This window comes from Olea europaea, chromosome 2 (assembly GCF_002742605.1).
Source record: "Olea europaea var. sylvestris chromosome 2, O_europaea_v1, whole genome shotgun sequence".
Lineage (NCBI taxonomy): Eukaryota > Viridiplantae > Streptophyta > Magnoliopsida > Lamiales > Oleaceae > Olea > Olea europaea.
Window position 1 is genome coordinate 13,933,557 of NC_036238.1, and position 18,216 is coordinate 13,951,772.

At 35.6% G+C, this 18,216-nt stretch overlaps 1 protein-coding gene across 2 annotated transcripts; it reads left to right on the forward strand.

The window, feature by feature from the left end:
• Positions 1 to 4,967: 4,967 nt before the first annotated feature.
• On the forward strand, positions 4,968 to 14,273 carry LOC111411639 (calcium-transporting ATPase 9, plasma membrane-type-like). Of its 2 annotated transcripts, none has more exons than XM_023042162.1 (7): positions 4,968 to 5,225; positions 12,580 to 12,625; positions 12,738 to 12,872; positions 13,349 to 13,456; positions 13,537 to 13,628; positions 13,897 to 13,994; positions 14,079 to 14,273. In XM_023042162.1, the coding sequence occupies exons 2-7, from the start codon at positions 12,602 to 12,604 to the stop codon at positions 14,081 to 14,083; spliced, it is 462 nt and encodes a 153-aa protein (XP_022897930.1). In that variant the 5' UTR covers positions 4,968 to 5,225; positions 12,580 to 12,601; the 3' UTR covers positions 14,084 to 14,273. The 2 variants fall into 2 exon arrangements, with proteins under 2 accessions (XP_022897930.1, XP_022897937.1); XM_023042169.1 differs by lacking the exon at positions 4,968 to 5,225 and adding an exon at positions 5,245 to 5,492.
• Positions 14,274 to 18,216: the final 3,943 nt, after the last annotated feature.

Genomic DNA, 18,216 nt, shown 5'->3' on the forward strand with positions numbered 1-18,216 from the left:
GAAATTCTAGTAAATATTCATACTATTATTTGATTTTGTATTAGTGAGCAATGTATTAAAATTGATACTAATCTAGGAAAAAAAAGCCTTGGATTGCTTACATTCTGGTAGTTGCAACCCTGTCACTCGCTTCAAAGATGAGCAACTGCAATTTAGCAAATTCACTCTCCCATTTACAGGTATACTATATATCAAATGACGAGAATCTTGCGTAAGTTAAGAATGCCAAATTTAATGCGTAATTTCTATTGAAACAGAGAGAAAAAAGTTTTGAATTCGATGCACATTCAACCCAACGATTATAGGCTAGCCTTCGTCTTCAACAGCTCCAGTGCCTACGCCAGCATCGCCTCGTGTTGCCGCAAAGGCACTACTACGGTATTGTTCAAATTGTCCGAACAACACCCTAAAACCATGGCTGCGGAGAGAAGACGGGTGATGTACTGCACCGACGCATCTCCTTCGTCACCTTTGGAGTGGTGAATGGGTTGCCGGCGTCGAGAGGAGAGAAGCCAACGTCTAGAGAAGAGAAGGAGGAGAAGGAAACGGGTTTGAAATTTGGGAGAAATGATTAGGGTTTTTAATTTAATTGGGGGAATTAATTAGATATAATACCTGATTTTTGCACAAATAAACTTGCCCCCTCAACTTTGAATTTGAAACATTAAATACCTAGTTTTATTTAATTTTCCCTTTTTTTTTGTATTAACCACAAAGCTTTCAGGCCCAAACTCATTAGAGCCCTTCAGCCCATTACCTGAGGTTAGCCCACCAGAATTTGACCTACTAAATGATCCATTAGAACTCAACAAAAGGGCTGAGTTTTCACTACTCGGCCCAAATTCACCCTTCAGCATGGTCTGTCGCCGGCTTTTTTCCCGTCGACCCTCTGCGAAGACCTCTCGTGTCGATGGCAGCGGTAGGCGAATCAAGATTCGGCTAAGGACATCGTTAAGATCCCTATTCAAACCAGCTAAAAATTCATATACCCTTTCATTCTCTACTCGTTTCTTGTACCGAACTCCATCGCTTGGGTAGTCCCACAGTTCTTCGGTGCTTAGGTCCAATTCTTGCCAAAGGTTTGACATCTCCATATAATACTCAATAACATCTTTATCTCCTTGCCTCATTTGCCACAGTTTGGTTTTAATTTCGAATATTTGAGATGAATCTTCGGCGTCTGAATACATCTCGCGAACAGCATCCCATATGTCCTTTGCAATCGGCATGAAAAGGTAAGTTTTGCTGATCAACGACTTCATGGAATTGATCAGCCATACCATCACCATAGAGTTTTCAGACTTCCATTGCTTCAGAAGGTTTGCCTCCGTAGGTTGTTTTGTATCACCGGAAAGATATCCCAACTTGCCTTTTCCATCGACTACTAGCTTAATTGATTGGGCCCACTCTCTGTAATTCTTCCCATTGAGTTTCTCCACGGTGAGTTGGAAGATGAATTATCCATTCCGACGGAGCTCAAGGTGGGGACAGATTAGGCCTTGCCTATTATTGAATCGGTGCTGCTAGACTCCTTGTTGCTGACGGGTTTTTCCTCCATGGACGGCCGGCTTTTATGTTAATCGGGCTCTGATACCATAAAAACAGCGAAAGAGAAATTTTAGGTTTTATTTCTCGTTTTTTTTAAATTCCTTACAGTTTTTCACACTAATTTATAGTACAATGAGATTGAAATAAAAGGTATTTAATCTCCTAATCAAGGAAATAATTTTTTCCTAATCTAATTACCATATATACAAAAATTCCATAAATAATAATCTACAATAACGGGATACCAACATTTTCTTTCGGAGAATGCATATGTTAGCTTACTAGATTGACTGCAATTGCGATGTTAGGTCTGGTGTGTGACAGGTAGATTAGTTTTCCAACTAGTCTTTAATATCTATTGATTTCTACCGGATTACCTCCATCATCAGTTTTCATTCCCACATCAACAGGTGTGTCACTTGGTTTACCTTACCATACTATCTATCTCTTAGTCTATAAAGTTCTACTCTAGAATAAAGATAAGCAAAAGAGAAATTTTCGTCGTTTGTGGATCACTCAAATAAACGCAGTAATTCGCGAAAGGGGAGTATCTTATAGATGGTTAGAAATCTAAAGAGTAAGTACGATTTTTAATGCTTTATCCCTCCAGGACCAGAACTTATTGTTTCAGAGGGTGAATCCATCCAATGTCCAGTAACAAATAAGAGTAGTAGAGCGTATTCGATGAAAGAAAGCGAAGAAAGAATAAAATAATTGGAATCCATAGTTGTGATACATTGTTGTATTGGATCGAGATGGAATGCCTGTATGCCCAATCTATGCAGAGTGGGTGCTCTATTCAGCAATACAGGATGCCCCTGCATAACTTCCTGAAATATTTCCCGTACTTGAGAGTTTCCTAACTCATACGGCTCAGCAATCATTTGGTGTCCCCCTTTAATCTACCATATCTATCAATGACATATTTTCGTTGTGATATACTTATACCTCGTCTCGATCTTGTAACGTCCATTCCTAAGAAATATCGCATTGGTACTAAATCCTTCACTTCGAATTTAGTGGCAAGACTCTTCTATAATCTTTCTATTTCTATTATATTGTCTCCTGTCAAAATAATATCATCAACATATATAATTAAAATCGTTTTAATGCCATCTCGAATATTGGAAGAAACATAGTGTGATCTGATTGTCCTTGATGAAATCCTTGACTTTTCAACACTTTCGTAAATCTATCAAATCATGCTCTCGGTGACAGCTTGAGCCCATATAAAGAATTTTTTTATTTTGCACACCCTTTTTTCTCATTCACCTTGCAAATTTGCTGCTAGCAATAGAAGAACTCGAATTATATTCAACTTTACTACTGGTGCAAATGTTTCTGTATAGTCAATGACCTTGTTTATTTTCTGAGAGCGATGGGTAAGTCAGGTTCAGGTGTCTCCGCTAGTTTTTGGGGATCTGGAGTTACCATCGATTCTGACTCTCTTGGTACTGTCCCTGTATTTTGACTTTGGCTTTCTTGAATAAATTGGTATATCCTTATCCTGTTGTTTTTTCTACGTCTCCCCTTGAATTTAAGTTTCCTTCTGTCAACGGCATACTAGAATCGGATGACATAGTAGATGGGAGAGATTTAGAAAGGTAGAGACTAAAATCAAAGAACCGATCTTCATGTAAGGTCTCCCCCTGAAAAGAGGTGTTCTCAAAGTATGGAGTGTTCTCGAAGAAAGTGACGTCAAGGCTTGCAAAGATTTTTTTGTGGAAGGGTCATAGCATTTGTAGCCCTTTTTGCGTAGGAAAGTATCCAATCAGAACACATTTAATGGCTCGGGTTCTAGTTTGCTTCTGTGTTGAGAGTGAACATGAAGGAATGCAGTGCACCCAAACACTCTTAGGGTTAGATGGAAAGTGCGACGAGAAGTTGGGAAGTAATTCTGAAATTTGGACAGGCGTTTCTAAATTTAGAGCACGACGAGGCATCCGGTTGATTAGATATGTGGATGTAAGGATGGTGTATCCCCAGAACAGTTTAGGCATATTTGTATTAAACATTAAAGCTCGAGCGACCTCTAGGATGTGTCTATTTTTAGTGCACTTTGATGAATACAAGAATTTTGATGAATTATCCCATGTGTTTGAGAAAGTTTCCTAGGATGTGATTGAAGTATTCAGTGTCATTATCCGTATGTAAAATTTGGATTTGTGTTTGGAATTGGGTTTGGATCATGGAATGGAAGTTGACAAACACTATACGAATATTGGATTTTTTTTAGTAAGTAGACCCGACATATTCGAGTGTGATCATCCATAAATGTAACAAACCACTTTGTGTTAGTATAGTTTAGGATTCGTGAAGGGCCCCATACATCTCCGTGAATCATGGTGAATGGTCTTGGTGGTTTGTATATAGATGTTGGGAAAGATGTACGCTGATGTTTCGCAAGTTCACAAACTTCACATTGAAAATTAACTGACTTTTTATTCTAGAAAATAGAAGGAAGTACATGTTTCATGTATTGAATGTTAAGGTGTCCCATTCTAAAATGCCATAACATAATTTCACTATCTCCAAGGACAGACCCAGAATCACAAATTTTAACTTGATACTGTTTACTCACATCAGCCTTGTCAAAGTAGTAGAGTCCTTCACTTTCCTTAGCGTTGCCAATCATCTTCCCTATGATAGGTTCTGAAAGATACAATAAGATGGAAAAAATTTGGCAGAGCAATTGGAATTTTTTGTTAACCAGCTTATAGATAGTAAATTGCACGATAAATTAGGGACATGAGGAACTGATTCTAAAGTTACGGAATCAGAAATTTTAATACTTCCTTTTCCTACTACAGTCGATAGGGAACCATCAACAATTTTAACCATCAACAATTTTAACTTTGAGATTATCCGCATATATGGAATATGAAGAAAATAGGTGGTAGGAATCAGTCATGTGATCAGAAGCTCCAGACTCAATAATCCAGGGTGCACTAGGCTGTGTAGCGGATTTTAAGGCTCTCAAAAAATTACCTCTATGAGCCAATGAGCTTGACGGATTATTTGTGGAGGTTTGACTTGGTGGTTGAAGACTGGATAACAGTTTGTAAAGTTGCTCATCTGTTCACGATTGAAAGTGCCACTTAACTCTTTAGACTTTTTTGCTTGATATCCACGGCTTTTGTTTTGTCTCGATTTCCAATTTATTGATTTTCCGTGCAAATCCTAGAAGTGTCTTCTTTATATCCCGGTTTACGGTAATGTTCACACCAGAGTCGTTCCTTTTGTTGTTTTGGGTCAGGCCCATTTGCTGCTCCTTTTAAATAAAAGCCCATGATTTCAAGCCCAACTCTTGGGTTTTTTACTAATTTATTAAAATTTTGAGGCCCATTCTTTCAATCCCGGCCCATTATTTAATGGCCCAACACTGGAAGACCCAATCCATTTTGACGCTAAGGCTGAACTATCTGTCCCGATTCTAGTTGACTCCGACGCACCTCTTCCGACTTCCAACGTTATTTTTTGCCGATTTTCTTCACGTCGTACCTCTACGAACACTTATCTTGTCAACGGTAAAGGCTTCCTCCCGAGAATTCGTCCCCTAATGTTGTCGAGATCCTGATTCAGTCCAGCTTCTTCTTGAATCACGCGCTGTTTCCTGAGCATTCCCATTCTTCCTCCGAGCTCAAGTCAAGTACTTGCCACATAGCTATCATTTCAAGGTAATATTCGGTGACATCTCGTTCCCCTTGCCTAGTTTGCCAGAGTTTGTTCTTGATTTCAAAGATTTGGGACGAATTTTCAAAATTTGAGTATTTCTCTTTTACTGCATCCCATACGTCCTTTGCCTCTGGTAGGAAAAGGTAAGTCTTCCCAATTGATGGTTTCATCGAGTTCACTAGCTAAGCAGTCACCATAGAATTCTCTGACCTCCATTTTTTAAGAAGCACAGTGTTGGTTGAGGCTGGCTTCGGTGTTTCACCAATTAGGTAACCCAATTTCCCTTTTCCATCAATTATTAGTTTGATTGACTAAGCCCATTCACGGAAATTCGTCCATTCAAATTTTTCAACTGTTAGTTGGGAAGATGAATTTTCTCCCGAGCCTATGGCAGAAGCAATTTTGGACTCCCCATTGAGAGAGTCAGAGTTTGTGGATCCTCTGCTGTTGGCAGGGGCTTTTGACATGATTAGGGACAGTTTCACGGCTCTGATACCATGAAGAGAGAAACTGTATATTTCATCTTATTAAATTTACAACTCACGACATCTTCTTATAGTACAAGAAAGGAAAGAACAAAAGAAAAAAATAATAATCCTAGAATCTAAAATATGACAATATTTCAACTATGGAAAGAATAAATAATCTAAATGGAAAAATAAATTATCTTCAATCATTTCGGGATTTCAACAGTTTATTTTCTCAAAATAAAAATCTAAAAAAGATAAAGGTATTCCTGGTGGTCGTTTTTGTCAGCCAGTTAAAATTTTGACCGTGCGTCAATGCTAGACTAGATTTTTAGTGACAAGAGATGAAAAGAGAGACAATGAGAGAGTGAGAGGGGATAAATTTTTTAGCCTAGTTGATAGTGGTTATTGGCACTCACTTTGCTGCTTGAATTGGTTATTAAAGAATACAAGAAAGATGGGAGGTGATGCGAGTTGTCCCTTTCAATCTCATGTTATTGTTCTTTGTTATAGAGATGTTATAAGCCATGCCTTACAGTTTTTAAAGTTCAGTTTTACACAGATGAAGAGTGTAGATAATTGTGAGTGATTTGCTATTGATATATTGTACCATATTTAGATTATTCCTTTGATAGATAGTCCATAATTTGGGCGATTTATTTCTTTCCTAATTAAGAGATTTTTTTTCCTTTTTTATCATAACAGTTATAATTAAAATAGAAGCCGTATGATTGTAAATAAACCAAGAAATACAGAATTCTTCTTCTGATTTCATGGTATCAGAGCTAGGACCGTCCTAAAACCTAGTTACCTCAATGGAACAAACTGTCGTTAATAGCAAATAGTCGACGACCTCCAAATCACTTAGCAGCGAGGCAGAAGTTGCCTCCACCATGAACTTGATTGGAGTACATAACTCATCCTTTCAACTCATGGTGGAAAAACTCAATGGGAAAAACTATCGAGAATGGGCTCAATCAATCAGGTTGGTGGTTGACGGAAAGGGAAAGATTGGTTACCTTAACGGTGAGACAAAACAGCCAACAGACGCAGGCCTTCAAAAAAAAAATGGAAATCTGAGAACTCCATGGTAATGGCGTGGCTCGTAAATTCCATGAAGCCCTCATCGGAAAAACCTACCTCTTCATGCTAACGGCGAAAGACATATGGGACGTGGTTCGGGAGATGTATTCCAATAGTGAAGATTCTTCCAAAAATTTTTAAATTAAAACCCAATTGTAGCAAATGAAGCAAGGTGAGAGGGAGGTCACTGACTATTATATGGAGATGACGACTCTCTGGCAAGAACTTAACTTGAGTGTTGAAGAAGAGTGGAAGTGCGTAGAAGACGGTGTTGGGTATAGGAAGTGACTTGAGAACGAAAGGGTGTATGAACTTCTAGCTGGATTAGACCGTGACCTGGACGATGTGAGAGGACGAATTCTAGGCCGGTGTCCTCTACCGACAACCCACAAGGTGTTCGTCGAAGTCAGGAGGGAAGAAAGCTATCGATCGATTATGATGAAAGATGAGAAATCAATTGGGCCTGTTGAAGTTGATGGATCAGCCCTTATAACAAAAGGATTAGGGCTTAACGAGAATAAAGAAATTGGGCCTGAAGGTTTAAATTCCTGAAAATTCTTAAATGGGCCAAAAAAGGTTTGGGCATAATGAATTAACTCAAATGTCTAGAGGAGAAGCAAAAATTGGACCATGCCCGAAACAACAAAATGGACGAACACGAGAAATCACAGCTATCAAGCCTCGATTGACTCCACCGGAACAAAAATTAATCCTACTTCAAGCGGTGCATTCAGCCATGAACAATTAGATCGACTCTATAAAATGTTCTCCAGTTTCCAAACATCTTGTCTTTCAAGTTCATTGGCTCATAAAGGTAATCTTTTGAAAGTAGTAAGTAGTACCACCCAACCCAAAGCCCCTTGGATTATCGGCTCTAGAGCGTCTGATCACATGACAGGCTCTCATCAATTTTTTTTTCACATATTTACCTTGTGCCAGCAATATCAAATTGAAAATTGCCGATGACTCACTCTCACCTGTTGCAAGAAAAGGAAGTATCTGAACCTCTAACTCTATAACACTTCTATTCTCCATGTTCCAAATTTGTCCTGCAATCTATTATCCATTAGCCAATTGACAAAAACTTCAAATTTCTTTGCTAACTTTCTTCCATCCTACTTTATTTTTCACAACCTATCATCGGGGAAGACGATTGGAAGTGCTAAGAAATGTGAGGGATTTTACTACTTTGATGAGACCGACGTGAGTAAACAATGTCAACTTGCTAATTGTGATTCTGCTTTTATTCCTAGAGATAGTGAAATTCTGTTATGGAACTATAGAATGGGACACCCCAATTTTCGATATCTAAAGCATGTATTTCCTTTCATGTTTTCACATAAAATGTCTGTCAACATTCAATGCGAAGTTTGTGAACTTGCAAAACATCAACGTTCTTTATTTCCAAAATCCACATACAAACCGTCGAAACCATTCACTTTAATCCACATTGATGTATGGGGTCCTTCACGAATTCTAAATCGAACTCACACAAAATGATTTGTTACATTTATTGACGACCATACTCGGATTTGTTGGGTATAGCTATTAAAAGAAAAGACCGATGTTCAATTCATATTCATCAATTTCCATCAGGTCGTTCAAACCCAATTCCAAACATAAATTCAAATTCTGCATACTGATAATGGCACAGAATACTTCAATCACACTCTAAAAGACTACCTTCAAAAGAATGGAATTATATAACAAAGTTCATAAGTCGACATTCCCCAACAAAATGGGATTGCCAAACAAAAAAATAGACATCTTCTTGAGGTTGCTCGTGGCTTAATGTTCACCACAAATATGCCGAAAAAGTTTTGGGAAGATGCGATTTTAATATCAGCCTACCTCATAAACAGAATGCCTAGCTGCACTCTTTCGTTCGAATCCCCTCTTCTAACATACCTCTCAAAGTATTTGGGTGTATGGCATTTGTTCACCTAAATTCCAATCATCGAAATAAACTTGATCCCCGTGCACTTAAATGTGCCCTTATGTGGTATTCTCCTACTTAAAAGGGCTACAAGTGCTATGATCCAATTACAAAAAGGGTATTTGTTAGTCTTGACATCACTTTTTTGAGAAGACCCTTATTTCCAAGAATCATCTCTTCAGGATGAGAATTTGAGTGCAGATAGATTCTTGGAAATCACTTTATTCCCCTCTGAAAATATTGAACCACCATCTTATTCCAATATGCCACTTACGGAAGAAAAAACTCAAGGAAAAGAAAATGTGGATAGACAACATGACAAGGAGAATTAGTTTACTCACGAAAGCCAAAACCTAGGTACGAGGAGAACATTACACCTTTCGTACCAAAAGAGTCAGAATCGGTGATAGCTCCAGATTCCCATGAGTACTCTTCCAAGTCCAAATCTTCTAATATTAATTTACTTATTGCTCTCAGGAAACAAACTCGGTCTTGCACTCTCCACCTTGTCTCAAAATTTGTATGGTATAATGCTCTATCTGCAAACTTTCATGTTTTTACCTCTAATCTTGTCAGCACAAAAATTCCAAAGAATATACAAGAGGTCTTGGAAGCTCTCGAATGGAGGAAGGCAGTCGTGGAAGAAATGTGGGCACTAGAGAAAAATGAAACTTGGTATGTGACGGAGTTACCTAAAGGAAAGGGACCTATTGGTTGCAAATGACTTTTTACTGTAAAATATAAAGCTGATGGGACAATAGAACGTTATAAAGCTTGCCTTATTGCGAAAGGATATACCTAGACATATGGCATTGATTATATAGAGACGTTCGCACCCGTAGCCAAATTAAACACTATTCGGATTCTCTTATCTTTAGTAGCTAATTTAGATTGGACTCTCCAACAATTGGATAATAAGAATGCATTCCTGAATGTGGAATTAGAAGAAGTCTTTATGACATTACCGCCAGGAGTCGGAGACAGGAATGATGAAAACAAAGTGTGTAAACTCAAAAAATCTCTATACGGTCTCAAACAGTCATCGAGAGCATGATTTGACAGATTTGCAAAAGTATTGAAAAGTCAAGAATTTCGACAAAGACAGTCAGATCAACCATGTTTTTCCAAGTATCGAAAGATGGGAAAAAGACAATCTTAATTATTTATGTCGACGACATAATCCTTACTTGAGATAATACAGTTGAAATGGAAAGATTCGAGAGAACCCTTGAAAAAGAATTCGAAGCGAATGATTTAGGGCAGATGAGGTATTTCTTGGGAATGGAATTTGCTAGATCAAAAAAGGGAATTAGTTTTTCACAATGAAAATATGTTCTTTAACTCTTGACTGAAACTAGCATGTTGGGTTGTAAACCAAGGGGCACTCCTATTGATACAAGCAGGAAAATAGAAGAAATTGAAAACCCGATCGACAAAGATCAATATAAACGACTAGTTGGCAAGTTAATCTACCTATCACATACCGGGCCTGATATTGCATTTGCAATTAGTGTGGTAAGTCAACATATGCATTCTCTAAAGGAAGTTCATCTAGAGGCAGTATATAAGATTCTAGATATCTTAAAGGTTCTTCCGGAAGAGGACTTTTGTTCAAGAAAAGTGAAAGGAAGTAGAAATATTCACAGATGCTGATTGGGTAGGATCAATATAAGACAGGAAATTAACTATTGGCTATTGTACCTTTGTATGGTGAAACTTGATAATTTGAAGAAGCAAGAAACAGAATGTGGCTGCTAGAAACAGTGCCGAAGCTGAGCTCACAACCATTGCTCGAGCAATATTTGAAGGATTGTGGTTAAAGAATCTTATGGAAGAATTACATATTGCTGTAAAACTTCCAATCAAACTCTTGTGTGATAATAAGGCAGCTATCAGCATCTCCCTTAATCCAGTTCAACATGATAGAACCAAACATGTAGAAGTTGATCGACACTTTATTAAAGAAAAGATTGAATATAGAGTTATTTGTATGACTTATATTCCTAAAAAAAAAAAAACAAACCGCAGATATCTTCACCAAAGGACTACTACAACAAAGTTTCGAAAACTTCATCTGCAAGTTGGATTTGGTCAACATTTACCATCCAATTTAAGGGGGAGTGTGGATAATTGTAATCGATTTGCTATTGATATATTGTACCATATTTAGATTATTCGTTAAATAGATAATCCATAATTAGGGTGATTTATTTCTCTCCTAATGAAGATGCTTTTTCATTTTTTATCATATTAGTTGTAATATAAATAAAGGTCGTATGATTGTAAATAAACTAAGAAATATAGAATTCTTCATCTTATTTCAATGAGAAAATCCATATTTCGAAAATGGGGTTCACATGGGAATCTATTATACCAACTATGGTATCTCAAATGAAACCAGGAATGCTAATACTCTTCGATGCAGATAATTTTAGGCTAGATGAGGATGCACCAGGTGAAGGGACCTGAGAGCATGGTGCGGAAGCCTTATAAAATTCTTGTAATAAGAATTATGTAATAAATAAAAACGATATTTGAACAATCATGTTGTGTATACATTGAATAATAATAGATTGTTGTTGAAAAGTGTACAATGCCTACATAAATATAGGTAAAATTATTCCCTACTTCTACTAATACTTGAAAACTAATAAAAGGAAATTAAAATAAATCCCAATCTTAAAGAAATTAGAAATCCTATTTTAAACAAGAAATAAGAATAAACAAAATAAACCTATTACAACTAGATATCTTATTATAATTATCTAACTTTTATCCTATTTACAATAGGATTATCCTATATTAATCTCTCCCACTTGAAAAAACTTGTCCTCAATTTTTGTTGAAGAAAATAATCCTTGATAATTTGTGTGTTTTCGAACTTGGCTAAGACTCAAGGAAATTCTCTAGCCATATGTTTCCGTGTTCTATGCTTATTGAAATAACTAACATACATAGTAGTTAAAGTCTTGTCAGCTTGCTTCTCCATGAGCTCGCGATTCCTTTCAAGACTCAACTCAATCAGCATTTGCGTGATGTTGTGATGGGTTTCGTCGATCCCCTCGATTTTTTGTTCATGTTTGTCGACTCTCCGTTCGTCGTCTACGGTTCAATTACCTTCAGGACCATCGTCAGCCATCAGATTAAGGCAATTTCCTTGCTTTGATACCAATTTTGGTGTGGGAGCATTATGAAATTCTGGTAATAAGAATTATATAATAAATAAAAATGAAAAATCATGTCGTGGATATATTGAATAATTATTGATTATTGTTGAAAAGTGTACAATACCTCTATAAAGGCAAAATTATTCCCTACTACTAATACTTGAAAACTAATGTAAGGAAATTAAGATAAATCCTAATCCAAAAGGAATTAGAAATCATATTCTAAACAAGAAATAATAATAAGAAGATAAACCTATTACAACTAGACATCTTATTATAATTATCTAACTTTTATTCTATTTACAATAGGATACTCCTATAAGTATTTTACTTATTCTGTCCAGTCTCTTAGTTATTATGCTTCCTTATTCAATTAAAAATGTTGGACTTGCTTTCCTCATCCCGTGAGGACTCATAGTTGGGTTTTATTATTTCATGTTCTTTGTCATTTAGTGTAGGGTGGGACGTTTGATTTAATAAATAACAGAAAAAGTGTTCTGTTCGAAATTTGATCTTGCTTTATTGCTTGATTGTCATGGTTGTGGCTTTTCTTCTTTTTCCCTTGTACTAGGCTCCACCTTAAGAGTGAAAGCACCATGGTGTAGAGATGGCCTTTTATTTTTTGTTTGTATCATTAAATTCTGTTATGCACTTTCTGAGATTGAAATTATTTATTGATCAAACATTAGCGTCTATATTTTAGGGAACCTCTCATTACTAATGTCATGGGGAGGAACTTGATAATTCAGGTATTGAACTTTTGTGTTAACTATATTATTGAGTTTTTTTTATTTTTGGATGGATACTAAAATACTTCATTAAATATCCACGTTCTAATTGTTGGCAGTTGAGTGATTGCAGGCTCTATATCAAGTGACTGTTCTCCTAATCCTGAATTTCTGGGGAAGAAGCATTCTGAATTTAGAGGATGAATCGGATGACCGAGCTTTGAAAGTGAAGAATACACTGATATTCAATGCATTTGTCCTTTGTCAGGTAAGTGCATTGGGACGTGAAAGTGTTAATTTTTTGCTACATAGAGCAAAGTGTATATATCTGCAATGCTGTTGAACTCTCTCTCTCTCTCTCTCTCTCTCTCTCTCTCTCTCTCTCTCTCTATGTTCTAATATATCGCAGTTTTTTTAATTGGAATATTCAGTCTGCTTTTACAATAATGATCATTTCATTTTGTTATACTTGACCGGCAAGTGAAGGGTTGAGGATTCTCTGTCTCACAATATGTCTGTTGTGATGATATTATCGACAAAATATCGATGTCTGTGTGATGTCTGTGATGCGATCGAATATGCAAAATTTGTGAGGACTTCACTCGGTTCTGTTTTGAAGTTTAAATATTAATCTAGTTGAAATCATTTTGCTGAAGCTGCTCTGAACTTTTATTTTTAATTTGCCAATTTTTAAACTGCTATTTTCCACGTGCTTTAACTAATTTCTTTTGTTTATAATTACAGATATTCAATGTGTTGAATGCTAGAAAACCTGATGAGATCAATGTGTGGAAAGGGGTTACTAAAAACCGTCTTTTTATGGGAATAGTTGGACTTACAGTAGTTCTCCAGGTTATTTCTCATATCTTGCTCTTTCTTGTACAAAATGCCCAACATTTCTTGCAATTTATAAATCTACTCTTGCTATTCAGGTTATCATAATATTTTTTCTTGGGAAGTTAACTTCAACAGTTAGACTCAATTGGAAATTGTGGCTTGTTTCTGTTGTGATCGGCATAATCAGGTTTGTTTCTCATTACCTGGCATTCTGGCTTACAACTTATGGCTGGTATTTCTCAACTTTACATCTTATTTTAGTGGATAGTCTATCGTATTTGTTAATACTTACATACTAATAGATATTACAGATACTATTTCTTCACATTAAGTCATGGGCAGTTGCATTAATCCTGAAAATGTGTTTTTGGGTTGATAACTGCATCACTATGTGGATATTCTCATATTATTCTCAGATCTGGTATGAAATTTCGCTTTCTACTTTTCTTGATCAGCTGGCCTTTAGCCATTGTTGGGAAGCTTATTCCTGTTCCAGAGAGACCTTTCAGTGATTTTTTTATGAAGAAATTACGTATAGAAAGGGGAGCACGAGGTAAAGAAAACTTTTGCGAGTTGAATATGAGGGGAATATGCGCTTCTTCATCTCTATGAGTTGACTTGATCTTTTGTTATCCAGGTTAAATACTGAGGAAGTGGAAAAAGACAGCTTCTGGGCTCATCTTTTTCCGTAGGCAGGGTGCAATATAGCTAACTTAAGTTGTAATGTGGGGTACAAAGTTGCTTTTGTTCATACAGTGAAGTTGTAACGTGCTCTTTATCAACTAATGTTGATATATATGATCAATAAATTATTTTTATGTGAGAACGGTTATATAGATATTTGCATTCTGGAATTTAGGTGGGCAAAAATCGAAAAATCGATCAAATCAAATTGAATCAGGTTAGTTTGGGTTGGCTTGAACCAAGAAATCGGTTGGTAACTATCAGATATATAGAATAATTTTAGGAAAATCAATTGTTTACCATTTATATTATTGATATGCACTACACAAGCAAAATAAAAAATATATATATATAAATAGGAAAACAAAATTTTTGACCTAAAATAGATAGACAATTTTTTTTAACTCGGACCAATGTCTGGCTTGGAATTTATCCAAAATCGATGATTTTGGCTTTGGGTTGAACTCAAACCCCACCCAATTCGAGCCATGCCCAAGTTTATTGGAATTGATTGGTTCGTGTACATGGAATGCATTTTATGTTGTTTTGTCAATAATCGTTGGTATGATTTTATTGTCACCAGCCATACAGAAGACTAACATTCGCTAACATTTGCAGACTTCAGCATGCACTTACAACCATTTTGGATGGTGTATTCTGTGCGCCTTATGCCACTGAACTTCGATTGATTGAGTTTCACTTTTCATTTGAATTACGGCTAGGACCGGACAAAACTCTCGAATCAAGGTATTAACATGTATTATGTACAACGAAGAAAATGTAGTATGGCAAGTAGAGATGTTGGGAGTGAGGTCTAGTGGACTGTGGACATAAACATACTAAAGAGATTTTCAAAGTATTTTTAAAATCAATGGACTCAAATTTGCCAACACATAGGAATGTGAATCAAGGTGTACATGTAGCATGGCTCCAAGAAATAAATTTAGCAACAACTAGGTCAAGAAAGGGAAAAACAACCTGCTTCTTTGATGCGTGGAAAGGTTTTCCTTACTGTGGAATGTTGAACCTTAACAGTTTCATCAAAACTACAAGTTTCAGGCTTCCTATTTTTAGATTCCCTAGACTTGAGATGTTGCATTGATGGTCGGTGTTGCACAACTGAATTAGCAGGATTGAGGTGCAACTGCATGAAACAAGACGGTATTGTGAATGCTTAAAATCAGTCAAACTTTGAAAAGAAACCATAAGCAGGGAATATTGTTGTACAAATAGAATTAGTAATGGAAATGAAGTGAGTACTCAGAGATTATAGAACTTGCCTTATTTTCTCATCGAACCTCAACAATATACCCAATTGTGCGAGGTGGTTTCCATGATGAAGCAAGAGTCTACCAAGAGATTAGAAACAAAAAAAGATTACGCATATTTTTCCTCCTTTAATAAAGCAATGAGTAACATAACTAATTCACAAAATTATGAAAAGATAATCCAGAAAACAATAGAGCATAAGTGTTGTTTAATATTTGTTTCGAACAGAGAATTCAAACATTTATATGAGCACTTTCTATGATCAAAATGTTCTAATTGTCGGGTTAAAGTGCACATCTCCCTACCTTTTGATTGAGTGGGCTTTCCATCCGCATCATCGCTTCATGGAATCCAATGCATATAATAGTAAGATAATATAAAGGTGTAATTTTTAGAAAGGTTGGAAAATTCTTTCAATTTTCCACAATGGCCTCTTTTGTTAAAAATACTATTTTGCCCTTACCAAAGTTATTTGCAAGATGTATCTTATATCTTTAAGGTTTTATCAATCAGGACCTATATCTATATTTTTCAATCTTTCGAACACCTTTAAATATTTTTTGTATCTGGATAATTCTTCAAAAATTATAGGTTGGCCTTTCTTGGTTATATATCCTTGAACTATTCCTTCTGAAATTTCTTCTTGTATATTCTTATGTTTGGTTATGATATCTTCTACCTTTCTTATTTCTCTACTAGTTCCTACAGAATCAAATCCTATATTATTTCTACAATTATAATTTATATCTTTATATATTTATTCAATTTTTTCTTTACCAACAGAAAATATATCATCAGACTTTTTGTCTAATTTAAGTAAAAACAAGACATCTTTTTCATCTAAAAATAATATGAGATTATTATCATTAGTGGATGTGGATGCTTATGAATTATTCATCAGAATAATTAAAACATAAGCATGTAAAAATAAGTAAATAACTTACAGTAATCAAGTGGAAATAAACATGCTTTCCCTCCAATATGCTCTTATAAATGCTTTGCATGTACTTAATCAATTTTCTGAATCAAGTAAAGATTTAAAATGTTTTTGAAATCATTTGGGTCCACAACTGCTTTCGCAAAAGGCTTTTCAATTAATGTTGCATTTCTCATTCTAGAGAATTAGCCGTGTTGCCACAGACGCTATCTCATAGTATCCAGAGTCTCTGTTTTCACCTCTATCCAAACTCTTTTCAGAATGAAATTCTTACTTGGAACGAAATTTTAAAGGATAACTCACACATAAGGTGCTACAAATTTTTGTTAAAAAACTGCCTTTTTCCCCTAAACCATTCATCAAAGACGGGTACTTTGGCATGGCTAACATCCATTCAAAATCAATGTTTTGAAAATTTTTTAAAATCTCTATCTGTACTGCCGAGGAATCATGAGAAACTTAACGAAATCCTTTTATGTAAGTTTTGTTGAACATAACAAACTTTACTTTGATATTCATAAACTGAAATTGTACATGCTTACAAACTATATTTACATACCTTTGGTACTCACCTTATGAAGTTTAGAACTCCATAAGTGATTACCTTATTACACGCTTTACTATCTTCAAGCTATCTAATATTTTTCTGAATACAAGTGGTGTATACAGATTACAAAAGATCTATCTAAGATGTGTTTTCTCTGAGTGTTTTAGAGATAAGCTATTTCGAGATATTCTCCTTCTTCCTCCTTGCCTCCTTTTATAGAAGTCTTTGAGAACCTTATCTTGACAGGTGTTTTCCATCTTTCTTTGTTGGGTAGCTAGACCATCTTATCTCTACCGAATTTTTCCATTATCTTCTTGCTAGTGGACCTCTCCTTTTGAAATTAGATACCTTATCTTTTGAATTTGTCTGCCACTTGTAACAATTGGTGGGGGTAGTTACAATTACGGAGACTTTTCTTGCACTATCTTCTGTCTTTTAGTAGCCACAGTTTTTCTTTAATAAATTTCTTTATTAAAGTAGTGATAAAGGGCTACTTTTAGTCACCATCACTTTTCCATTTTTGATTCAAAGAGTTCTGCAGGGAATTCTTCATTATTAAGAGATGCTTGGCTCATATCTTCAACTACACAGTATTCACAATGGTGATCACTGTAATTCCAGAGTAATTTGCATAGTTCTTTAGCCATATCTTCTGATCCATGCACTTGGTTGGAAATAATTGCAGATAATAAATGGTCGAGATAACAAATATCTTCTTCTTTGGTATCCATCCTTGCACTGGAATACATAATATGATTTTCAGATGGATAAACCTATATTTTTTCTTTCTCAGTAATTATCTGAGTTACATGTTCAAATATCTCTTTGTACCCTTTTGCTCTTCTGTAAGACATCATATTTAGAATATCTTGATATCCATTTCTAACAACCTTTTGATTGGTTGGTAAAAAATGTTGATTTGTAAGTCCCATTTTTATCACATGGAACGATGGATGCATATATTCAAGAACGGGATCCCATTCCATGGTTGCTGAATGGAATCTTATATATATATTTGTTGTCTTGACAACTTCAGTATATCTTTTAACAACTTTCCTAATGTTGGCTGGAAGCTGAGCTATCTCTTTGAAATCTTTGCTAGGATATATACAAAGTATATTTCCTATCTCAAAACAATTTCGAACTCAGTTGGCTGGCACTCCTGGATAAAAATTTATCTTGTTGTATTTTGAATAGTGGAGGGTTTTCATCCACTTTCCAATCTCCAGATACCAATTTGATAAAATATTAAAAATAATAATAAAGAGTGTTACTTCTTCATGGTTATCTTTTCTGGGAATTTTTGCTTCATGGCATATCTTGACACTATCTTTTGGA

Excerpts from the sequence above, each read along its gene's own strand:
- LOC111411639 (XM_023042162.1), top strand. The coding sequence starts at position 12,602 with ATGGGGAGGAACTTGATAATTCAG. Across the intron at positions 12,626-12,737 it reads GGAGGAACTTGATAATTCAG|GCTCTATATCAAGTGACTGT; the intron begins GTATTGAACTTT and ends GAGTGATTGCAG. Across the intron at positions 13,457-13,536 it reads GACTTACAGTAGTTCTCCAG|GTTATCATAATATTTTTTCT; the intron begins GTTATTTCTCAT and ends CTTGCTATTCAG.